Source organism: Anopheles maculipalpis, chromosome X (assembly GCF_943734695.1).
Source record: "Anopheles maculipalpis chromosome X, idAnoMacuDA_375_x, whole genome shotgun sequence".
NCBI lineage: Eukaryota > Metazoa > Arthropoda > Insecta > Diptera > Culicidae > Anopheles > Anopheles maculipalpis.
Window position 1 is genome coordinate 17,355,417 of NC_064870.1, and position 26,847 is coordinate 17,382,263.

Consider the following 26,847-nt stretch of genomic DNA (forward strand, 5'->3'; position numbering starts at 1 on the left):
TGGGTTGTTAACGTTATTGTCACAGATAATTCCTACCCTATAGATTGACGTTATTTTACTCGACCGTTACTTTGTCGTCTGTATTTTCTTTCTTTCGTTTGTTTTTCCTTTCAGTTCTCAATGTAGAAACATTGGCAGCATCTCCACATTCTTTTCCAGTTATGTTACATCTTTAGCTGTGCGCGTGCAGCTGCATTTTGCCACATGGAGGATTTTGTTTTTGCTGTGTGTGAGAATAGCTTGTTCCATGTTCCGTGTAGCATGCTGAACATAACCCCCCCATGGAGAGTCAGTACAAATCGTGCAGAATAATGGGACACCTTCCTTATCATGCTTCTTTTAACATTTTTTTTTTCTCCACATTTGTCCATTTTTCCAACCTTCGCTTGAGAAGATGTTTCATTGCTAACTTCATTTTCATTTTGTATTATATTATGTCTCTTTCCCTGCTTGCTTACAACGATCACTTCCTTAGGCACTTTTTTATGATTTGGATGTACTGACTCTCCGCGTGAACTCGCTATTGTGCGCTTGCTCAATCTGTTCATCGTCACTGAATACTATTTTCAGCAATTATGTTGCAACAGACAAGCTCTCTTGATAAAAATAACTTAATTGGTTTAGCCTTTTTCTTTATAACACTTCTGTAAGTTCAGAATATCTTGCACACTTTGCTGATGTATATTTTACGTTATGCTGCAAATAAGTGTCCCTCTTTCTCTCTCTCTCTCTCTCTCTCTCTCTGTCTCTCTCGTTCTTTCGCTTCGACTGCAATGGACCGTTTAGTTAAAGGTTTACCATCTACATTTTCCAAATCCTTCGTTAGATAAAAACTTTGTAATGGTTGTGCTCTTTGGTACGTGGCATCTACGCTACTGTTGTGCCTGTAAGTGGACGAAAAGATTGTTTGTGGAAATGAGTGACTTGGCATAAATTGAAGAAACACAATTCAAATTTCTTGCTCAACGGAATACTGTTGGATGGTGTTTTACAACCTTAAGGTAAAGAAATTCGAAACGACGTTGTGTAATTAACTGCATTAGTGTTGAAGTAGCAAGATTTTTTTAATTTTCAGACCGGATTTTTTCCATTCGTTTTATAACGTTTTCGAAAGTTGTACAACATTGTTTTAAAATCCAATATTTATAAACAAAAGAGATGAAATGGATTTGTTTTAATGAGCAATAATAAGTTTATAAAAAAAAGGATATGCTGACGAAATTTCATATCTGAAATGTTTACTGTCCCATCTGCTAGCTGGTTTGGGTTTATTGTAGAAACGGTAGATAGACAACAGGGTTCCATTCTTCGTGCAACTGTTGTGGGTTAAATTCCAACTATACAAATTACGTTCTTTACTCGCCACAGTAGCTGCCCTCCCAAAACATCCACCATGCATGTCCTTTGCTAAGGTTCTTAGTGTACTGAGTTGAATTAAATACTTATACTAATATAGGAGATTGTACTTGTACCTAATCTCCAAAAGGATTACAAGGCGTTAAATATAGCGAAATAGAATGCAGTTTGTAGAATAATGTGGCACGTGGCAACCGTACATTGAGAACTCTCAAGTAAGCGGTTGCACTAGTAATTATAGTGCAATAAATGTTCACCGAAAGGACGTTAATTATGCATCAGAAAGTAAGAAAGAAACAAACCAATGAGGAACATTGATGAACAAACATGATGAACCAATGAGATTAGATGAATGCGCTGAATGTTTAAGAATTTGGTAAAATAAGTAAAGAAAGAAAGTATTAAAATGCCTTCCATCCATTAATACTGTTTCCTTCTTTGTGGTACTCCGATACTAGTTTCATTTACATATATTCTCTCCGTACTGGCTGCCTAATTCGTTAAACGTTTTGCCAACCCTTTTCCTTACACCCCGTCACGGTCATTACAACAATTTTTGTTTTAAAATCCTATTACGCAACAGGCGAAAGGTGTTTGGACGTTTATAGTCTTTTGATAATTTCATTTTTGGTGAAAACTAATTCCCCTAACTGGGCACATTCAACTAAACAAACAAAAACCTAAATATATACACATATGAACTACAAACTAATTACAATTAAATCGCTCAAAGCGTTCCACATGTTCCCTACACTTCTGTTTACAAAAAAAAAACCTCTATAAAGTATGTTATGTTGCTGTGTTCTGGGTGTAATGATAGCAACTGATTCATGCTCCCTAGTTTATGAATTTAATTGTTAATTGGTAGTAGTAATTTTTTGCCTGTTTTTTAGCATTGCTTGCAGTGCACAAAGCAGAAGGTTGAAGAGCGGTAGTTAGTTCCTATATGCCACTGCCATCATGTATTAGATCTGTCAGTGTACCTCCGCTAATGGTAGTCATCTCGGGCGTAGATAGCAGTCCAAATCCATCGACGGTTTCGGTGGACTTTTCACCGTACGGGTGACCGATCGAGCGAAGGAAAAGGAATGCCAGCATCAGGAAGCTTGAACCAAACAAGTCACCCAGCGCAGTCAGGTATGGAATAGCCGAGTTGTCTGGGTCGATCTTCCATTTCCACATCAGGTGGATAATCACATGAGCAATATAAAGTAGCAGCATAATCTAGAAAGGATATACGTTTAATGACAAATCGCAAAACGCCAGACGGTAAGAATTTATCTACCTGTAGCGTGCTAACGAATAGGTAGGAAAGCACGAAAGGTACGCCAATCGTGGAGCGCGACATGTGAATGTAATCCGCTACAAAGATAAACAACACTTGACCGGGAATTGACATCGCAATGAGTATCCGTGCGGTTCTAGCATATGGAACTGTGAACGATAAGAATAATCTTGTAGTTTAGCCCACGGTCATATATTCGCCATCGTTTTCGCAGTTCGCTTACCTCCATGAAATAGAGCTTTCCAAGGCAGCTCAAAAATCTTAGCGTGCGGTGGTATAATACCGATAATAGAGCTCTGGTGCAGCATTGTAGATATCTTGCTCGCTTGCACTGATACAAGGTTACCGCCGATACCGTTAATGATTGGCTGAAACACCACGAACCCGTTGAATATACCGACGGCTTTATCCAGTACCAGCCCGCCCATGCTGCAGATTCAAACCGATCGAATGGTGTGATTAATTATGTTAGGCAGAGTTGTGGGGCTTTGCCGGCAGCTGATCACTTACCCGCTGATGAACAGCGCAGACAACACGGGAACCCATCCCGTCGAAAGTACGGATCGTGTGTATTTGTTGCGGTAAACGAGGAGCATCCAAAACGGCAGCAAAAACACATAAACGGCTACCATCACGAACGTCACCCAAAGGTGTGTATCTGGAGAGAGGGTTTGATAAGCAGACAGTTTACCGTGAGATTAAAGCAAAACGATTTTTAATGCTTGCTGCGCATTACAGGACTTACCAATGTTTTCGAACAATAGCGTTGCAATGCCGGCTAGCAACGATATTGAAACCACATCGCCAATCGATGCTGCCAGAGGCGTAGCTAAGTTGTCGGGGTTCATTGTTGTTCTGCTCGAAATAAGGATCACAGCCACTAGGACGAAATCTGTTGAGATGAAGCGATGTATGTTATATTGATATGCTTAGGTGCATGCATGCGAGAGACTATACCTAGCACAAAGCAGGAACTGGTGGCAGTGAACATGGCCGAGGCTGTTAGCAACATCACGTGATCGAAGATTATGGTTCCATTAATAATCGCACCGACGGCAACGGCAAACATGGACACTATGAAAGAAGCTACCGTTGCCTGCACTTGCACTAATGCTATGTTGCCAAGTATCATATGAAAGATCTCACGTCTTCCCGACATATTGCCAAGGTTTGCCTGTGTTGAGAGTCGTGATGCCAGGCACATGTCCAGATTACCCTTCAGCCCTAGCAACGATGGCACCAGAATGAACAGCTCCGAGATATGAACGAAAACCTTCCAGTTCTTGTTATGTGGAGGATATGTAAGATAAGAACAGGATTGAAAAAAGCAAATTAGATAGTGAAACTGATTATTCCTTCTGTGGTATTAATTCAAACACGTTAGTGCATTAGAGGTGTAAAGAAACATTGGTGAGGAAATTTAATATCTGGGAAACAGTATAAAAATTGACTGTCAAGTTGCAGTAAAGTTTTAATTAACTCTATTGACAATATCTGCAAAGTAAGGCACTACAAAGACAATTTTGTATTGACAAATCTCTTAGTAGTGGTTATAAAGGCAATTTTGTCAATAGGGTAAGACAATGAAAGGCCATTTTTGAAACATTTGATCAATGTAACTGCCGATAAAGGTAAGACCCATGCAAAACTAAATCATTAGTATTAGCATCACGAAAGAAATGTAGGTTAATGCCGCTTCAATAGCTTGCTCAAACGCGTAGGCAAGTTGTAATGAAGCCCTTTTAGACTATAGTCCAACGTGGCTTAGTGCAGTGTTAATTAACTGAACATCTGTTAACGCGCAAGACAACAGCTGAATGCACAAATTTTACCCTACCGAGTATCTGAGAGTGATCAATCCCAAGTCTACATCCAGCGGAGTACTTCCCTGAAAGTTAAGACAATGCCACTTTACGATAGATATTACCGCACCTAGATAGATCACCTAGGTTCAACCCTTGGCTCTACGGATATAGATGACTGCAAGTGTCGGATTCTCGTAAATATATACTATATGAATCATGCGATGGTTGACTGTATGATTCATCGATAAATGTGTTACATATTTTTCTAGGGTTCTAGAGGAATAACTTCCAAGAATTCCTCATTCTTCTGGTAACTCTGATGATGACACTCAGGAATGTACTTGACCTGCAGTTAAGCATGAGTAGCCTATCTACTGAGCCACAATACTGCAAGAAAGATTTGATACATTCCTTAAGCTAATAAGAACACGCGCTATGGCGCTTTGGGGGAAAAAGCTGTGCTCCTTTTGTTAAGAACATTAACAGGACGACTGTAACAAATTCCAATGACTACAAAGTTTCTGATTTTGTTTATATACGACACACAACAAAAGCTAAATGTTCAACATTTACTTCGAAAAAACAAATTGGCATGTATGAACTGGCGAAAACGGGGAAACCTATACGAAGCTGTTACTTTGCAATCGGCAAACAATGTCTATCCACTTCACACACGATAAGAACGCAAACCATCAAGTATCCATCAACACTTAACTCCATGTGAACCTTTGTGAGTTGTGTTGACGCTGCTGATATTTGCGGACGTTATCTCTATCTACAGTTGTTCCTCAAGATGCTGTCGCTATTCCGGGAACAATATTTACGCAGGATAACCAACACCTTGATGTGAGCTATCGCTTCGTACTGTCGTCCCAGAAAGGGACTAAAGCCTTGCAACGCCTGAGTACATCGCGCTGATTGCGCGCCTGGAAAAAAAGAAAGGTAGTGCATTTGCCGTTCCGATGCTATTTACCTCAACATGACCTAGGATGATGCCTGCGCCGATGGTGCCTACACCGGCAACGAAGAATGGTATGGCGATCTGAAGTGTCATATACCACCACTTCTCCTGCAGTATACCGGTCCCATGGCCATGCTCTCGACCCGCGTCGTCCCCAGCACCACCATCATCCGTACCGGCTCCATTTGCACCAACAATGCCTCCACTTCCAACAACGCACTTCTGCTCAAGAGGTCCACCATCGCTGGTTTCATCGGCCAGACTTCCGGAGCAGCCGGTACCGCCACCACCGCCACTACGGTGATCGCCCCGGTCCGGCTCGGAAGATGCAATTGATGTCGTTATTATCGAGCTCAGCGACCCCGTTGTGGATGCGGGTAGGGTGGCGATTTTGCCCTTGCCATCACCTGTTGAATTAAGAGTGCAGAAAGGTACTTCAGTTAATAGACTTTTTTTTTAGATGTTGGCATAGTGTGTCGGTGGTTAAATGCCTGCACAACATTTGTCATATATTTCCGAGTAGCTCTATTGAGCTAGGCAGCTTGATTTAACAAATTGCTCGTGAAAAGAGTTTGTGAACAAAATACGAACTATAGTAAGAATAAACAAAGTCCAATATATTATCGGATTATGCAAAAGCCTATGGTTATTGTGTCGTGAAAACTAAAAATGTATTGGATGAATGATATATTTCAATCAAGCTAAATCAAGCTATTTCAAAAATCAAGCTAAAACGTAATGTTATAGCATATTGTAATTCATTTATTATTACATGCACAAGAGTAACTTACTATCACCGGACAGTATGATTTTTTTTATAAATTGGCTTTTACAGGTATTTTGAGAGGAACTAAAGCAGTTCGAACCAATGTTGGATTCAGCTTAGAATTAATTGAAATCACTTCTTCTTTTTTGCTTAATGACATCTAAGGTCACGCCGGCCATCAAAAGGCTTACTTAGACTACGGATAACTACGCAGTTCGGTAGTCAGTCCTCACTACGGGGGAACGGTTCGGATGGGATTTGAACCCCGGTCCTGCCGTATGAAGACCGGCGCCACTGTCGCCTGCACCACCGGGCCACCCCCATTGAAATGACTAATCTACCAATATCAATATTTACTATTCAATTACGTGGTATCGGCAGTCAAGTATGCCATTTCGATGGCCGGCATGACCTTAGAGGTCGTTAAGCCAAGAAGAAGAATACTCTAGCCTAGATATGTCTGAAAAAAAAATCTATAAAAATCCCTATTGAAAAAAAAAAACGACGAAAGTTCAACTGTACCATAAAATGTTTCACTTCATCTGGAACAAAATCCAAAATTGGCAGGGCTGCTAGTACATTCTAAAAACTCTATGTAGTGCTTTTTGTAGTAGTTTCACTTAACCAAACTTAGTAAATAAAGCTATATTAAGGTAGGATAATGTTGCAAAAGCGGAACATAATAAAGACAAAGCTAAGAAAATATTAAAAAACGCATGCAGTACTGTCCAAACATTAAAGGCGAACCCTACAAATGCAATGACGGGTCACCTGTTTTTGAAATAATGATGATCTTGGGACACCTAATACAGGCAGCCGTAGTATTGGATCAACCAAGAAATCGTTTCTGATTTACCTTTTGGTTTTGATCTTAAGGTTTTTGAATGCTAAAATATATCAAATTTAATTGAAAAATGAATTTGATTTTATGTGCTTTGAACATGTCTTCCTTTGCAAGTTTGAATAGTAAAACCGAGAAAATTGGTTGTTCTATAAGATGTTAGACTTTTTCAGGCTTTTTTTTAACACAATTAGCCGACAATTTCTGAACAAAAATGAATTGCAATAGAAATCTAAAATGTTACATGCGATTTCACCAGGATATCCATTTACTTTGAAAGCACCGAAAACAGCAGTATCAAAAACAGATATTCAGGTGCTCTTATTGCTATGGTCGTTACTGTATGTATGCATAGGTAACAGCGGAAACAGGAGCTTTGCGAGAATGATTTCCTTGATAATGATGGATATTGATGTGTTTTGTGTTTAAATTGATAAAATTAGATGACGTTGCTAGACTGGGCGATCGAATTAGGTGCGAGGAGGCACTAAAGCATTGTAAATGACAAATTCCTAGCAACTATTCACGTGCTTTATATTTGATTATAGAGGAAAATTACCATACAATCAGTATTAAAAATTAGTGTTTAATAAACCATATGAGTCGCAGTGCTGGAAAGACGCATGATAAAACAAACTTCCACCATTAAACTCATCATCACCACCATCACAATCATCGTCATAATTTCCTAATTAGAGGGATGGTGGCTTTGACCTGCTATTACGGTACTAAATAAAGCTCTCAACTCAAAAAAAAAAAACAAAGACAAACGTGCTCTGTGCACATCTCAGTTTTATTGTGCCCTTTTTTTTTGTTCCGTCATTGGCCCTTTTTAGCCACGGAAAGTGGACATTTTTGTAGAGGAGTGTAAAAGTAGCGAAAAAAGAATAAAAAGTCAGTAACAACAATAACAAACATGCTTCAAGCTTGCATAACGCTTTCGTGTGGATAACAGTGCAATTTTGTTGAGTGGCTTTTTTGTGGAAATAAAAGCTGTCGTTTATTACATTAAGTGTTGTACAATTGTTTATTCAGCAAAGAATAAACAAAAACAATAATACATTTTTGCGAGCAATTCAGGAAAGAACTAAATCTAAGTACAGATGATTAGTTTCAGATTTGAATGCGGTTTTTCCGACATTTTGTTTTTAAATTAAGATTTCAAGCAACTAAAGTACAATTAAGTACAACAAGAGCTCTGAAGTTGGTAGGAACTTATTGCACGAAACTATTTTTTGAAAGCGTTTGGGTGGTTTAATCAAAGAGGAATATACTTTGATAAAATAAAGCAAACAATGATCTGTAATGCAAAAAATATCCACCCGCAATGCGTGGTAGATTTGGATTCGATTTATCAAAAATTTAAAAAAAAAATATTAAGAAGAATCGTGCACAAAACAGAACGTAATAGATCGTTCGAAATCGATTTCCTGCCTGGTGCATTTGTTGGAAAGCGTATTAAAAATAGCAATTGTAGGATGTTGACAACATGTGACGTGGAAGTTCATAATCAATTATCGGATCGCCCGTTTATCATCATTTCTCCTATTTTTAAGCATCCCGACCCTTCTGTTCTTATTTTGCCCCGAGCGTGACCGAAAGAGCTAATTGATGCACGACTGATGTTGATCGTTTCACGATCAGTGAATGATTAAGCAACGTGCTGCAACGTAGCAACACTGGAAGCAGTGGCAGTAGCAGTTGTGTGGTGGCGTTTTTGATGCACCTTTTATGTCTCACGTGGACAGTATGTTATTACCGACTATTCAGATTTTGTAACGTTTTTTTTTTTTAACGGAAACCCGCACTAATTAATCAAGTGTTAGCGGCTATCTGATTTGGGTACTGTAATAAAAAAAAAACCGAGTTGACCTTCTCATTGCTCGCGTGTGTACTAGCGCTAACTGAGCCGGTAAATATGATTGCACAGATTGGCAGTGTGCCCATCATTCTGTGTGCTGGTGGTATTACCAACCAATCATAATGCTACCGACAGCATACCCCTTCGCCGTGCGTTTCGCTTTATTTCGGTGCAGCTTCCTCAAGGCCTCCCAGGTGTGAGAAGTCCCATTTTTTTTACAGCTACTAGGCTGCCTGACCATAAACTTTGCCAGACGCGGTGCTACTATCTTCTAAAGTGGTAGCACTGATTAAGGAGCAATCGCCAAAGACCGGCCAGTATGGGCACGATAATTCATCGTCATTCTTCGTCAAGCCATTCACACATTGTCTGTAATCAGAGCACGCGTTATATCCTCGGTATCAGCATCTACGCGACTGTTGGCTACCTGTACAAAGTTTTGTTCGACGGTGCCGTTACAACTTGAAGCCAGTTGGCCATAAAATCTAATCTCGCAGTTGCTTTCCGTGCGAGGCGAGTCGGTCGCACAGCTGGTAACGAAGGAAATAATTGCTGAAAATGCAATGCACTGGCTGGATGACACACAATTGCTGGGAGTTTCAATTACCCATAAATCTTTCGCGATACTGGACCAAAATTTCGCATTTCATCATATATCGTTACGGTACCCAGCAACAAAGACAGTTGAAAGTTGACACATCCGTCCAGACATCCATACTTCCGTATACGAATGAGTAGGGTTCACATGCACGCCACCGGAAACATCGCGAACATTTGAGTCACTGATGCGATGCAGGATATGTTCTTCACTACAATCCGAAACTTTATGCCAACATCCAACGCGATCACGGGAAGGACAGCGAAGATGTTCTGACAACATAGTCCGAAAGGAAGTGATTATTTTTAGTCCTATCCAACCGGCATAATAGGCGTTTAGTGAAGAAATATTTTACATCACAAATAAAAACCGGAACATTCTTTCGCTTCTAAAGCTGGCCTTTAAACCTCGCGAGAACTTGGCCTAAAAAATTCGCTTTCGCTGGCTCAATGGGATTCGATATTTCCATCCTGTCCATGCGGAAGACAGGTGCCGCTGCCTTCTCGGCTAAAAGCCGCAACCACATAATTACATTTTTAGCGCTTTTGATGAAGATCATGGTTCGCCTGTGTACACAGCCGTATATTGTACGGAAATGGGATTGTGGTTACCAGAACCCGAACACGCCTTTTGTGACACGGCTGTTGTAAAACCGTAAAGTAGTTTCATTTCAAGAGTCGTCACCACCAATCCCTCAAGGTCTTTGCATTGCCACATGCTAAAGAGCTTAGGCAGCAGTTAAGTGGCAGCACCAGGTCTTTTTAGATGGCTCGTGTGTACTGCCAAACACCGAAGAAGGTGGGAAGCTTCAGGCTTCTTTAGCGAATGTAAGCGATTGCACCAAAGGCTTGATTTGTGAAAGTGTTTGATGGTTGATGTTTGTACGTCTGTATGACGAAAAGCCTTTAAGACTGTGCCTTTCTCCTGTGCCGCTGCTAAGAACTTGAAATTTATCTTCTGTAGTTGGCACAATTTCGTTGTTTTTGTGCTTAGTGCTATTGCGATAGATTTGTCTGTTGGAGTCGTTTCTTTCTTCATTTTTTTTTGAATAAAGCGAAGTAATTTGTAGCCACGGTAAACAATTGATGGCGATCGATGTGTAACATAGAAGATTTTATAAAAGAACACTTTGAATACTGCAGGTAATAACTTAATTCTCCGTTGGAAGTTTGCTTTGACAAGTAGCACCAGTGGCGGAGCAAGATCTTTGGAGGCCATTTGGAGGCATGGATGTTGGGCCCTTATCCCCATGAAGGCGGATTTGGGCAGGGTCCAGATACGAAGGGCCCTTACTACGAAGCTACTAGTGCAAAGCTGCTAACGCGGGGCCTCTTTTACTAGACCTCTTGTACCCAGCAACTGCCGGGGCCCTAGGCAACCGCCAATCCAACGTTGGGCGGAGTCACCATTAGATCCGCTACGAAGTATTTGGCTAGCAGTAGTATTGGTTCTGATTGTAAACAATTATGCTGACTATTTGACGATATTGTGACTATTATCCCAGTTGAAGAATAAAGTGCATATGATGAATAGAGAAATATAAAAAAAAAATGCATAAAAAAGTAAAGATTGAATAACGAAAACAGAGGCAAACAAATTACAAGTAATACTATTCAATTCATAGCAGAACAATTAAAAAAGAAAGAATTATTTCTACGTAAGGTTAAAGTATCCACGAAATATAATGTTCATCCAATAGCAAAACGAATAAAGAATTATGTGTGTGTAGAAACAGAGCTTTAGAGAAAGAGAGAAGGAGAGATGTAGAAAAGTAAGGAAGGAAGAAAAAAAAAACATAACGGAACGAAAACTCACCACTTCCACCGTAAATCGTAAACGGTCTATAGCTATCGTCGTCAACGCGGTAGAACTCGGTGGCACCGCGCGTATCGACCTGCAACCCATGGCCGAGATCGTCCCGGAACGCGTGACCCGTATCGAGTGGAATAGCCGCAAGCGTTTGCGGAGCGATTACGGTTCCTGCACTGGAAAAGCTCGAACGCTGGCTGCCAACATGGGAACCGACCGGAGCGGAACTTTGACTGTCCAATAGCATTACATCCATTGTATCGAACGCGATGACGCTGTCGCGATGCGCGTTGGGCCCTCCACCGGCTTCCGTGATCTCCGGACGCATTGTGTCCTTCGGCTTCATGCTTCTGATCACTCTGCTACCAGCACTAGTAGTACTGCCGCCTTTATGAAAGGGGAAGCCACCGAAGATAGACTGCACCGAGCGGTTTGAATGTGGACGTAAAATATAAGTGGCAGGAACTTGTGGGGTAGATGATTTGTGCGTGTATGGTTTCCAGCAGGTGTTATAGAACGTGCGTGCGTTCGTTGCAAATCTCGTCCGAAGCTTTGCTGCTGCACACTAGTTTGTGGCGTTGTCCTTGCAAACTCTAAACGGTCCGTGTCTCGTTCAACCGGCGGCAAAGTAATTCGTTGCGAGTAAGAGTTCAGCGTTGAATTGGATAGTTTCCGGGCAGAAGAGCAGAACATTAGACGAAAGTTTTGCCAAATCTACTTCCCTGCGCGGGAAATTCGCGGTAACTCGGTTGTCTAGCACGAAGCTATCTTCACGATGAATGTAATAAATCAACGGTAAGTGGGTGGCCCGTGTGTGTGTGTGTTTTTCGTATGAATGCTTTTCTAGTTTTCTGCCAGCCGAAGCTATGGACTTATTTGTACGCTTTTGCTCGCTTTGGGGAATATTCGTTCGGAAGATATTGCTTTGCGATTGGTCGTCTTGTGTTGTATCTTGTATCTATCGGCACGGAAGCTTGCTTCGACCGGATGTGACGATTACGCCCATACCCGGCGGTATGCAGAGGAGCGCAGGGTCGGACGGTGTGCAGCGGCGTCCCCAGTTCACTTGCACGATGGGGCCCACTGGCACTGACCGTCGTGTACCGCGTCCGCAGCTTCCTGATAACTCCAGACTGAACCGTGCAGGTTTTGCGTGCCTGGGCAGAATTCCTCCGACAGCGGCGTCGACCACTGCACCGATCAGATCAGATGATCAGAGGGTCTAGATTACGGGGTATAGCTTTCTGATCGCTCGGACTGGATTTGGAACTGGTGTGCACGCAGCACAATGCGGCTGTAGCCGTACTGTCTTTCTGGTGCTGGTTTTGCCACTTGTCGATGACGGACGTTACGATATGCTAGTGTAAGATGAGACAGAGACAGAGTCAATGAGCACACAGTGGTGGCTTATAGGCGGTTAAATTCAATCCTTTAGATTAGTCCAAGAAGAAACAGTTTCGCAAACGGCAACGTATTTAAAATGCAATATTTTATCGATATTAAAAAAAAGACGATTGGAGCGCCGTTTAGGGTCACCACAGTTAAATCGCAACTAATCTTGAAGCGTGAAATGGTTTCTAGTGAATGGCGGATCGCACCCTACACCACAACATCCTTTGCATGAATAATTTAACCGTTCGATAGAAGAAGGCACACGACAACTCAGTAACGACTGAGCAATTAAACTATAAGCACACAGAGATGACAACGGCTACCACAGTGTGACACGTTCGAACATGTACATGCGAGCAAGGATTGGATTAGCGTCGATTGATTGGATTGATTGCGATCGTTAAGAACATTCTCATAAGGTCTTACTAGAAGAACTCTCGTCTGTTGATGCTGTTGATCGTCGGCTGGATATTTAATGAAATGAAGCATTCAGATTTTATTAACCGTTGATCATCACCGAACGGCCATTTGAACGCGAAATGTTTGATTACACAAATTGATTCACCACTATTGCTTTATATCACTGCCACTACCGTAAACAAATAGCACAATATTTTCTTCTTCTTCTTCTTCTTCTTCTTATTGCTGAGAGGAGTTTCGTTTTGTCGATGCTACTTGGTTATACCTCTTCATCGTACACTTTTGCACTTGCGCAAGAAATTTCGATTTATTGTTTCACTGCTATTCCTTCCCACTAGGTTAGGCTCTTTAAAAAAGTGGAAAATTCTGATATACCCCGTACCGCCTGAACGACACCGAAGCGAAAATTACATTTGTGCACTTGGCACCACAGACAATTGTACGAAGCACGTGCGAACAATGCGCTCTGGATGGTGAATTCTCACCAAATTAAGTTAAGACAGATTCGCTGACTCGACGCGACTAAACCGGCGTAGCTAGTGAAAATGAGTGCCAACCGTTTGAGCACCCTTCATGATATAGTTGGTCTCACGCTTGCAGGGTAGCAGTCAACCCTCTCCGGAGCTGGCGAGCGCGAGAGAAATACGCTCGTGCCGGTCCAGCTGCTAAGCGGGGGCGTGAGAGTGTTCGGAAAAGCTTTCAACCCCGCAAGTGGATATGCTCGCAAGAGTCTTCCGAAAGACAAGGATGGACATATAGCAAACATGTAGCTGCGCAAAGGGTATCGCTGCGTAAGCGATTCAAATAGCTTCCGCCGAGATATGGCTAAACATCTAGCGCGTGAGATATGTAGGGGAAAGGATGGAGGGGGGGGGGGGGCAGAGTGTTGGTTGAAGAGAATAATGGAAAGAAAAGAGCGAAGGAAAGGGTATGTTGCTAAGGCATGGGCGATTAGAAGGACATGTTCTTTGGTGTTTTTTTTAAATTTTATTTAAATGCTTAGACCTTGTGTAGCCGAAGCACTTCTTCTCAGATTTGTGCTTGTACGAAGAGCCCAACATTTGGGCGAACATTTACACACAGTACCGGTTTTGTTGGAGTGTACGGTTTATGCAACATAATCTCGGTAGTGCTCTTCACAATGGGCATGAATAATTAAGACGGTAAAATCATCATAACGCACAAAATACGAAGGAAATAGAACTAAGGTATATTCATGTAACTTTATGCAGCTTTATAACTATTTAAGAATCTATAAATTCATACACTATTATGGAATGACTTCCATTTTCGTCCGTATGAAGACGTATCATTCTTTTACAAGACAAGAATAGAATCAAAATCCCATTCGGTTGACTTCGCAATATGGAGGAGTAACCTCTGGTAAGCATAACGACAGCGTCATGCTTACCAGAGGTCATAACGTCATGTTCTTCATAATGTGTAATGTATTGGTTATGTGATATCTCAACTGTTAGACATTCAACATAAAAAAAGCAGCGGACACGGTAGAACAACTTTTCACGCGTAAGAAAACGGACGCCTGCGACTTATCGGGATCGCCTTACTTATCAGACAGACCGACACACACACACTTATGCAAAATTATTTGCTCCCGCTTCCCGCTTCCCACTTCCCAATCACGGTGCACACCGCGTAATCGAGCGATCGAGCAACAACGGCTGGCTCCCGCTGTTCCTAAACAATAATCCGCGGATGCGCCTACCAAGATGTTCGCCGTATTCTTCATCCGATCGTCACATAAGAACAGCGCACCGGCTGATGCGTCCCGGCAGCACACAGCACACGTGTTCCAATTAAAAATGGAACAGATTAGTTAGAGCTTTTCTCTGGGATGATAGTTTTTGTTTTACCGATGTGAAGCCAATAAGCAGCAAGTGCTTCTTAAACAATACAGTGCTGGGTATTCAAAATCGGACACTTCGAAGTCAACCGTTCTCGCTACATTTCGATGCATTTATTGGTTTCTTAAAATTTTTTAAACATCACCAAAAGTGTACAGTTGGCTACTTCACCGTGTAGAAGGGACTTCCCTTGATGATGTAATGGTGATGTGAAGAAAAAAGAAAAAGGTTTCATATCACTTTGATTTACTAGGAATTTTCGTATGATTTGAACAAATTAAGCGTAGATCAAGCTAGAACGCATCACTTCTTTCCGTAGTGACTTAGTGATTAGTAGAACAAATTCGTTTCAACAAAGCCGAAGCAAACAACTGTTGAAGTTAGAAAAATTGTAATTTCTAACATGGAAAAGGGTAGAAGTGTTAGAGGAATCAGTTAAATCACCAATATTAGCAAATCTACAGTCCACGACATAATAAAAAGATGAAAAAAAGAAAGTAGAATTGCTAATAAAACACCAAAAAAGAATCAAAACGCAAAATTAATGATAAAGACGGACGACACATTATTCGATAAATACCGAACAATCCCTGCCTGACCTATGTTGAATACAAAAAACAACATCAGAAATATGCGTAATATTGATGTAGATTCTTCAACAGTTCGGCGTTATAAACGAAAACAAAATTTGTTCGGAAGGGTTGCAATAAAAAAAAACAATTACATCGGAGAAGAATAGAGTGCTTCGGCTCGAGTTTGCAAATAAGTATATGGACAAAGATATAGAATTCTGGTCGAAGGTAATCGGATCTAACACGGTTAAAACATAAGTTTTCATGGTATTTTGTATGTTACTATTGTTTTTGGAAGGTTCTATTTACGGACGAGACAAAAATTAATCTCTACGCATCTGATGGTCGCTGCTACGTGTGGAGAAAACCTGGTGAAGAATTTAATGGCAAATTTACCATTACAACAGTAAACACGGCAGATTTTGAGTGTTGTGTTTGGGTATTGCAGATGATTATATGTTTCTATCAGGACAATGATCCGAAGCATAAGGCATGGACAACACGAATGTGGTTGTTGAACAACTGTCCCATCAGTGTTAGCAACTCCTCCACCAGACCTAAATATAATATACTAAAAAAAATGTTGCAAAACGCAGACTTTTCAATTTGAAATGTTTGGTAAAAATAGTAAGCGAAAAATGGCATAAAATCTATTTATATTTTTATTTGAAATTGGCCCAAAGAATGCCGAAAAGATTGCAGACTGCAATAGATGCTCATGGAAAAGCTACTAAATATAATTATAGCTGTTTTCAAATACATTTTAAAGGTGTCCGACTTTGAATGCTCAGCGCGGTATGAAGACTTTTCTCATTTGAACTGCATTATTTTCGTAGAAAAGAGCTTTTTCAATTCTTTTTTCACATCACCGTGTAGAAAAGAAATAGAAGAAGCACACTGCATATTTTTGATGATGTTTTACAATTCCAAGAAACCAATAAATGCATTGAAATGCAGAGAGAACGGCTGAATTCGATGTGTCCGATTTTGAATATCCAGCACTGTAAAATTTCTTCTGACAGATCGTTGGACGTCGCTAACTCCTGTAGCGTTCCTAAAATAGCGATTACAAGATTGATATCATCTTTGACAGTACAATTTCAAGTGGTATTGGTTTACCTATTCTGGTTTATTTGAAATATTTTTATTACAAAATTTTAATTCGTAAAATTATTTAAAAAAACATAGCCAACTAATATTTATATTAATTATTAGTTGGCCATGTTTTAAAAAATTGGGTAGCGGTTGTAGGAAATTATTGCAACCGCGAAAACCGGGTACCTCAAAAACTACACAAAAACCTTTATTCGAAGGTTGATTATTTAGGTGATGATTGCATCGTGATCCCAATCAATAACTAGAAGCACGTATTTACGAAGCGTTTCAACAATAGTTGCTAAAAGCCATAAAAATCCCGCCTAGAATTTTAAATCCATCATCATAAAACAGGTAATCTTGAACAGTTCCAAGCTTCTTTGAATAGGTTCCCGCAATATTATTGACTATTTAACATCTAAAAAGAATCTACATAATATAGATTTCTGAATCAAAATACTCGAGTTAAGTTGCACTATAGCTTGATTGTCAAAACGTTTCTAAATTAGATTGCATGCATATTTCAGTTTGCTTGAAACGGAACGCTTCAGCCTTGACTTTGTCCGCTCTATGGTGCCGAAATAAATGAAACAGGCGTTTGACGTGTGTCTAATAAGTTTGTATATGTCGGAGCAATCGTAGCCTTGACGTGTTGTATAGCAAAGAAGTTAGTTAATAGATAGTTTTAACCTTCATTGCTAAAAAAACAAACCCCCAATTTAGTAAATAATTTTTGTAGCTATTTCTAGTTATTAAAGATAGCCAAAGAAAATTGTTACATCTCAAGACGCTCGATTACATTTTAAATATTTTATTATATTTCATTAGGATAGTTTTGAATATCCCCAGCTGTCTCATAAACCTTTTCTGGTACGTGCATAATGATGCTTTTTCATTTAAAGACCGGTATATAGTCGATTACGTGTTACGTATAGACAACTAAGGGGAATTACAAAAGCTTAAAGCATTCAAAAATAATCCCCCATTACAGCGAGGGGTTTCCACATTCGTTGTGCTCAATTTCGTACGCTTTTTACACGAATGAATAGAGTAAAAAAAAAAGTCGTTTCAATTGTCGGTAAAAACACTTCATGTAGTGCTTGATCTGTACAAGGGAAACGAAATGCAAATGACGTTAGGAATCTGCTGGCCTTTGGTGATTCCCAAAACGTCGTCGATCGGCATGAACTTCAGGTCATAGTACTTCGTTTATTGATTGTGTATGCATTCAAACTTGCTTAAAATCTATTGCCATTCAACGTGTAAGCGCAATTAACAGATCGTGGAACTGTATCCTTAGGTGTGGAGAAAAACTTACATGGACCACGGGGAGCTGTGGTTAAATTGAATTGCACATAATCATGCCCAATTTGAACGGAACGATGATTTTGAACAATAAAACGCTAATACTGTACCATTTTGATCGCATAATTTATTTTGCTTTATTTTGCTGCCATTGGAAAATTAGACTCAAACAAGAGTTTATTGAAGGATACTATTAAAAGCAATAAAATAAGGTTCGCCATTTGCTTGCTGTCCGTTATTTGAGCCAGTGTCGTGAGTCACATTCACTATGACTCATACAGCAAAATTAACTGAAAAACTTTCCCTAAGATCGATTCTCGCTTATAATCCGGTTAAATCGTGAAGCGCCTTACAGAAATAGAACTGGATCAAGTGATTTCAAAGTTTCCCATTATCTTTTGGGAGTTTCGATGTTGCATACGGATACAAGACCGATGTGACCGGTTCGCGCGGGCTGAGTCAGCTGCAAATTCAGCGCACGAATGGGGCACATTTTCGGCAAACACACACATCAAAGGCGCTAAGTTATCGTTTGTGCTAAGCCAGGTTACTTTAAAGGGTTAGCTTTATTGAAAGGATAACTTTTTGTTCAATTGTTTTGAGCTTAAAGCCCGATTTATGGGTAAAGTCTCGTTCATTAGCTAATCCACATCGTGTGACTCTGACTCCCACTGGGCGTAGATTTTCCAACAACAACAAACTGGAATTGAACACTTTCCCGCTATGGTACAGTGGAGCATCATGAGTACATTTACAATAAAGCCAAGGAAGGAGGTGAAGATGATGGTACCCGGAAGGATACGAGCATCGCAAAGGCGTATAGCGTAGTTTTAGCTTACAGAAGTGTTTGCTATTGAACGATGAGTGTGAACAAAACCTTGACTATATGATTTGAGAAGATGTGTGAGAACTGTGCCGATTACGCTGCGGGAAATGGGATAATGGCATTGACATATGACCTAGGCTAATCATGAGGGTACGGCTTAGAGAAACAGGATGTCATTAGATGAAGAACGAACGCTGAGTTACCTGTGCGCGACTACGCGTTGTTAACCCTGTTGGTTCGCGTACTGTGCAGTGTTCGGTGCATGGAAAATGTGTCAATTAGTGTCTTATCAACGAGGTTGCAATCATTTATCTAGCTGTATTTTGCTGCCGTTGCTTGCTGCTTTTTTACTTATTCAGGTCTTCGTGCTGAGAGAGGAGGCCTGCGCTACATTTGCGGTGGAGCAGGTACTGTACGGCTCCGTCCGCCAAAGGTTCTCTTTTTCAAGTGTCGTCAAGATAGCCGCAACACAACGCAACTACAGTTGATCAAACAGCCATCATTGAACAGCAACCGGTATTCCCTTCAATGCAGTCTTTGATCTTTCCCCCCCAAGAACAGCTTACTGCCGTTTCAATGTAGCGTTCATCACTGTGTTATCAACAACGGTCAGTAACATTCCATTCACACAATTCGTGCCAGGTGCATCACACCTTGAAGGTTCCTGTGGCAGAGTGCGGGGATTCTTTAAGGCGCTGTTGAGTGTTCACAAATAGACCGCACATTGACAAATGAAACGAATACTGATAACATAGTTCGCCTGTTAACCGTGTGGTTGGCAGAAAATTAGTAAGATAGTGAGAAACCAGCTTCACTTGAAACAATGTTCCAGTGTGCATGCGCTGGCCCAACACTACATTGCCTTCAGTGATTTTATTTACCGCTGCTGGAAATCAAATGAAGGCGCAAAGAACGCGGATACCCATCGACTATATCGCTCACCCAATAATGCTTCATCCACGTAAAGTAAATGTCCCTCCCAACAGCCCGTTGCCATCTTATTTATTATCTTGCTTCCAGAGCATTGCACGACGACATCTGCGAATCGTTACTCCTACGTTATTTGATTGACAAGCTGAATTTTGTGTCCAACATACAATAGATGTCGTGTCGACGTGTTCTCGCCGGCATCGATTAAATACTGCTTGTGGTCGCAATTGTTTTGACCAGTGAGTGTGGTAGCTCGGGAATAGGGTGCACTCAAAAAAAAAACCTTACACTACAACCAGGAGCTTACAGTGTTTGAGCGTGACTATGACGTATTTGATCTGCTTTAGAAGGCTCGGCACCACCGTAGTTTTAGCTATTATTGTCAACAAATGAAGATTTTAGTCGCGTTAAACAAACAAACCAAAAAAAAACGATAATGTTGACGCACATGGCAGTGGGGGGGTCACGCACAAGAGCGGAAATAGCGACTCAATCAAACGTCTTCCTAACGTAATCAATCAATTCGCAAAATTATTCGATTGTGCGCTACCAATGGATGAGTCCAATTTGAGTAACACTACCGCAAAGGGCAAGCACATTGCGACCAATTCGCGTGGACGCATTTACTTTCTTTAATTGTCTGCCAGCGGTGGCCCGGTGGTGTAGGCGACAGCGGCGCCAGTCTTCAGACGGCAGGACCGGAGTTCAAATCCCATCCGGGCCGCGTCCCCTCGTAGTTGAGGACTTGACTAACCAATTACTACGTGGTTTAGAGGTCGTTAAGCCAAGAAGAGGAAGAATTGTCTGCCAATTGTGTGAACAATTCCGTCAAACAAAATGGAATGGTTTGGGCAACAAAATTCGGGTCCCCGTTCCTGGCCCGTTTTCTACGCGGCAAAACATGGCTATGGCCGGCGTTGTTCTCACAGTGTTTTTATAAATTAACATGGAGGAAAAAAAAGCCTATCTCGTGGGTAGTTGAGACAATAGTAAAAAAAAAACAAAAAACGCAAACCCCAAAAAAAAAGATAACAAAAAATCACTCAAAAACTCATCAAGATTATCGGGACCAAATGGGCGAATAGTTGACGAAATGTTAGTTTTGTAAGCTTTCATTGTGATAAGTAAAAGGGACATACACCATTTCAACTCTGTATCTTTATCAATCAATAAGAAAATCGAGCTGATTATTTTGGTTTGAAAATGGTGAAATTGACTCAAACAAACGCTGTAAAGGGAGTTCGAATCTAGTACGAAAAAATCTGTACTGATTGTTTGCATAACTCCATTACATAACATGAGGGAAATGTTAATTTATCTGTATGTTCTTTGAAAATAGTTTCTTATAATCCCAAATATGTTAGTTTTTTATTAATTTCACAACAAAAACCTTGGGATTCTGTGTGGTAGATGGTATAATAAGTAGTTTGCGTATTTTTTTGGGGCTGACATACGATAGATTATGCAAGTCAGCAATGGCCGCCTACATGAAGGTGTACTACGGGTGTAAGGGAATAGAGGAAGAGGATGAGATGTCGGTGTGAATCACAATGGAGCGGAATAGCGCTGTAGATTGATGATTCCTGACCAATTCAGGCAGCTGACAAGCGGCGCTAAACGGCACACGTTTCACGATAGACAAATTGCACTGCTTTAGTGAGGGTAGAAAAATAAGCAAACAAAACAAAACAAAAAAACACATATCGATTTTAAACGTATACCGCCAATGTGTATGAGTGTGCATATTAGTGCATCTATTTTTTTTTTATTATGCACGGATGACGTCTTCCTAAGCTCTTCATGCGCTCGTGCGCCGTTATTTCCCGTGTACGTCATGAAATAGTTTCTAATCGAGTTCCTCCCCCGCGTTCCTTTTGCATCTCTTCACTTCGTCTCTAGTAGGCTATATAGACTATAAGCGGCAGGCAAAAACGGGGGAAACTGTTGAACGTTAGTATCGTTTCTTTCTTTTCTTCTTTTTATGCCAGACAGGAAAGAATCTTACTTCAAGCCATTTGGCACGTTCTGGTCGTTTGTTAGCGGTGCATCAAATATTTGCAATGCCACAATTAGACGGCATGGAAACACATTGCTACAGAACAACAAAGAGCAATTGGTGTTCTCAGATGACACTTGTGCTCACAATGCCCATGTAGTATTGGCACCAACTGCGATGTTTTGATCAAATCATATACTGCCAGCTGACACATGTGACATTGCACCCACTTGCTGGTGCCGGAGGGTGATGCATTTGATGACAAGTTTCATGTTTCCATAATGTTTTTTTTTTATGAATCGTCTAGGTAATTAACCCTTTGCTGTAATAAGGCTGCACTGACGTTTTAAATAACGCAATTTTGGGAAAATAATGCTTTTCGCCAAACTATCGACATTAACACTCGTTAAGTTTTACTGTTGTCTAATTCCAACTGTGCTATAAAACACTGATTGGTGGTAGTTTACAATTATTTTAACTAAAATGCTTTCAACTCAATGCTCAACTGCTTTCAACTAACTCTGACCACGCTTAGACGCACAATAAAAGCAACGTGAGGGATGGATCAGGCCAAACGTGAAGCATTAGCACCACTCAAACTGGCAAGCTTAATAACTGCAGCACCGAGCACAATAGTAAAGAAGCGTACAATCAATTAAGGTAACACTGTGCCGGATTATCGTGCGATTTTTCTCGCGAGATTCATTGCATCTCTTCCTAGCATTGATTTAATCAGAATTATATCACTCCCACCTGAAACATCACTATGAATAGCACAGCATCTTCCAACAGTTGGCAAAAGTTGCTCCGGAATTGTGCGTACACGACGTACCTATTTTTGCACTAGCTGTATGACGATCGATCGATCACCTTGTATGAGGAAACTTGCAAACTTGCTACCTTGGAACAGAAGCGAGCGACCGTATTCGTAGCGCACTCAGTATATAAGAAAAAAACAATCGATTTCATCTAGCACAAGGAAGAGATATCTATCCCATGCAGGTTACGAACAATTAGCAAACGCATTCAGACGAGTTCTTCAAATTTTTCGTATTCATAGTTTTTTTTTTTTTGCCAGCCACGTAATTAATGCCAAGCTTATGCTTCTTTGGACAGAAATCACGCTGTTGCATGCGCCATGTGCGCTATGCCGTTGTGTTGCGGTTCTGTAGGTCCCAATAGGTGCTATCTCTAGATAATTGATAAACTGATACATTACTCTAATGTAGATAATGACTCTCCTGCTAGCAGTAAGTAGCAGTAATAGGCATCGGGACAGACTGAGATTTGGTCGGCGCTTATGAGTTGGCAGAGATTTTACTGAAAAAAAAAGCCATCGACCATACTTTAGCAGGCAGCTTAACTTCTCAGATGAAGCCAATCGTATATACATAATAAGGAAGCAACTAATGAACTTCCATTCAACTTTGTTGTAAGACTCTCGTACGATCTCTTGAAGACCTCCAATCTACTTTCTCGTAACCTTCCAATTGCGTTCGCTTGGAGCCTTTTACAATGCTCTCACATGGAAGCTTTAGCATTGAGTTTCAGTGGTTCAGATTGTATCAATATGGAGCACTGTGCCCTTGCTTCACGAGCAGATCATTTCTGGGTTTTGTGCTTCGATATCAACTACTGCTATTTTTTGAACACATGTTGGTTTTTTTTATAGAGCTTTGTTAAGAAAGATGTATCACTCATAGATCTGATCTATCGCCCAGCAACAGTGGTCAATTTTAAGTTGAAGTTATGAAGAACATTTTGCATGTCTGTAAAGGGAATTCTGATTTTTTAAGCAATGCGAGCGTTCCTTATACATTGCAAAAAGTCAGATAGCTACATCAATACACTGATTTGGGTATGGTACCTAGTAAGATTGGTTTCAGTTCTTGCTCGAAAGGCCTGCTACAGTACGCATGGCTTGCCAGTTTACGCTCAGCAGTCGATGGCTAAGCTGACATTGAGGAAAACTGTACTCAGCAATTGACCTTGATTTCACTGCAGCACTACTCTCGTCGAAAAAAATGGGCTTCGTTTCTCACCAAGACAGTCAGAGAGCCATCAATTCATACACTCACTGTTCATTCAACCGCAGCCAAAAATTTGCAATTACGACACGTGACGACGCCGTTCTACCGGTAAGGTGGGGGGGGGGGGGGGGGGGAAAGAGACAGGTCGGTTTGTAATACAGTTCTACAAAGATGTAACACACGGTTTGCCATGTTACCGGTACAATTAAATTTGATGAAAAAATATCGACAAAATGCCATATTAACTAGCTACACTAGACTGCAGTGAAAGAAGAGCACTGTTTTAGATAATTATTTTTCACTTTCAAATTTTATACTGAAATAATTTATTTAAATTTACTACGAAAGGAAATACTAACAGCTACATCGCCTTCCTAAATCTTTAACAGACTACTACTCTGTACACGGGCACTGTTCCGTTTTAGAACTGAGCTAATTAAGCGATCGCACGACAGAACGATGCAATTTATTGCTATGTTCTAGTGTTAGACAAAAATTAGGAGGAAATATAATTGCCCACTGTTATTATGGTTATTTCGTTTGGTCATTTCTAAAAATGGCACAGCACGGTTAAAACCTGTCGTTAGGGTCTATTTCCAATGTTTATTCGCTCTAACCAGACAGAAATTCGGGTTTCTAAAAAAAACCCTTTAGCTAAAAACTTTTTATTTTGATAATCTTTGTTTTACATAACAAACATACATAAATTGCATGCTTACATGTAAGAAGCAGAAAACCTCGTCCTGACGAATGAGATGGAGAAATAGAACAATGATAGGAATAGAGGGAAAAGGATGGCAGGAAGAATGACAGAGAAAAAAAAAACCAAGATACGTGGACAGGGAGATACGAAGAGAGAGAGAGAGAGAGAGAGAGAGAGAGAGAGAGACAGACAGGAAGATGGGGAAGTAAAGAGGTAAAGATTGAGAACGAAGGAGAAAGGAAAGAAGGAATAGAAAGGAAAAAAAAGGATAAAACGGGAAACAACACCAGTAGTCGGGGAGTCGGGTGTTAATAGTGATTAAAGTAACATTGTTAAATAAAACTTGTGTGAATTAAATCTGCCTTAAAACCCGAGCTCTCTTATTTTACTCTAAAGAATTATTAGAATAAAATGATTCAAATATACAAGTCGGCCTTTATAGCTTAATATTTTTTTAACCCACTTTTCCTTCTTTCTTTGTTTTTTCAACTGTTTTTACTCAAGCCATCGAATGGCTTACAAGACTCGCTATAACCCACTCTAGTTGGATAGTTAATTGTCACTTCGGGGGAACGGGTAGGGATGGGATTTGAACACCGGTCGTGCCGTGTGAAGACCTACGCCGTTATCGTCATACCATCGTACGGACCCAATCGACCCAAGTCATAACTCATATAAATTTGACAATACGGCGGGTAAGCCGTAATTCTAGAACATAAATAAAAAAAGTAATATAAATCACTTTCGATTGGCAGCTAAAATCGGTCACCTATAGTAAGAAAATTTACGGGAAGGTAAAATATAAGAGAATACAGGCACTTCACAACAGAAGCGGAAAATGGTGACCGGAGAATTCTGCGTCTCTCGAATATTGTTTGACAAATCGTTTATAATTGAAATAAAGAAATTGAATGCGGATTTACATCTCTTAACGAACAGTTAGAAATGAAATTTCTTCGTTATTTTCGAAAAGTTCTAAAAAAAATTTATGTTTCATAAATAATATAAAAATATAAAAATTATTTTACTTTGCGACTGACGTTCATTTTGATTTCCAACAATTGGCTTAAAATGCTAAATTCAACAGTTTATTTAATTCAACAAATAAATCTGCATATCGAACCCTGTGTAATATCCAATTTGTAAAACACACATGTAAAACAATTTTACAACACACATGTGTATTTCGAGATAAATGTCGTTTTCTCAACAAACAAACAACATCTAAGAAAACGTTTATCTTGAATCAGGAATGGTTTTCTGAACCGAGAAAAAACGTTGTCATGGCAGGTGAAAAATAATCATGTGAAAGCTTTAAATGAAAGTACTTCCGCCAGTAAACGCTAGAATTGGTAGAACAGGCCGGCTACAATGTGCGAGACATATTTCAGAAACCTTTGTTTAGGTTTCAGAAGAAAAAAAAACTTACACATACACTCAATGTATCATGTTGCCAATTTTAAAACCCAGCATAAAAGAGAAAGCGAGAAAAAAAGTTTACAGGATATGAAACGATGACATAAAACAGGTATTCGTAAACGCGTGAATGAGAGAGAGAGAGAGAGAGAGAGAGAGAGAGAGAGATAAATTTGAATGCATGATACTTGGCCGTATTTACATTATTCTTTTACCAAGTATAAATAAACACAGCGGAACACACATTAAGCATTCGGCACGCCTGAAATTCCCAGGGCAATTTAATTCAGAGCAATCGGGAAAATGTACCCAAAAATCCCTATGTTACTGTTGTAAAGCATCTGCAAAATACATTCAGAAGCGACAATATGGTTTTGTTTTTTTTTCCCCGCAGGATCTTACCAAAGTAAATTTTAGCTAAAATACTTTAAATGCACTGCTACACGGAATTGGGATAGAAATGAAATACATAAAAAAATGTTTTTTATAAATAATCATGACGGTACAATGCCGTACTGTCATACATAAAAAATTGGCTCAAGAATCCACAAGATAAAGGTGAGAACGTTTTGTCACGTCTTTATCGAGCTTGCCATCGGATGAGATTATTTGTGGCAATGCTTGTTCAGCTATACATGCTAGCCAAAGTCGAAACAAATCTGACTGGCATTGCGGCATAGAGATACAAACCTGTTCTGTAGCTTCAAATCATTATGCCCCGGTACATTTTGTTAGATGTTTTCCGTCTATAGCTAGACAGAGTAGACAGAGACACAATGCCGTACTTGCATTAAAATGTTCTATGATTTTGAGCACTAAAACACAAACTCTTTTAAAGAAGGCTAAGCGCTAGAACTCTTAAACATATCTCTAATGTAAGTTCTACGTCTAAATGCGAATAAATGCACACGAAGTAAAGTATGATTCTTACTGCGCTGTCTCTTGCGACGATGCATAGTGCTCCTGCTGCGATGCACACCGAATAATGAATCAGTTGATTGGCGAAACTATTGTG

At 40.2% G+C, this 26,847-nt stretch overlaps 1 protein-coding gene across 3 annotated transcripts; it reads right to left on the reverse strand.

The window, feature by feature from the left end:
* Positions 1–755: 755 nt before the first annotated feature.
* On the reverse strand, positions 756–26,847 carry LOC126556251 (solute carrier family 41 member 1). 3 transcript variants are annotated; one of them, XM_050211491.1, is made up of 9 exons: positions 11,289–11,628; positions 5,420–5,814; positions 3,599–3,923; positions 3,387–3,533; positions 3,152–3,299; positions 2,865–3,070; positions 2,642–2,790; positions 2,340–2,580; positions 756–884 (listed from the first exon to the last, which is right to left on the reverse strand). In XM_050211491.1, exons 1-9 carry the CDS (start codon positions 11,626–11,628, stop codon positions 868–870), a joined length of 1,968 nt encoding a protein of 655 aa, XP_050067448.1. In that variant the 3' UTR covers positions 756–867. The 3 variants fall into 3 exon arrangements, with proteins under 3 accessions (XP_050067448.1, XP_050067456.1, XP_050067438.1); XM_050211499.1 differs by lacking the exons at positions 756–884; positions 11,289–11,628 and adding an exon at positions 26,764–26,847 and having other exon boundaries at positions 2,232–2,580; XM_050211481.1 differs by lacking the exon at positions 756–884 and having other exon boundaries at positions 2,232–2,580.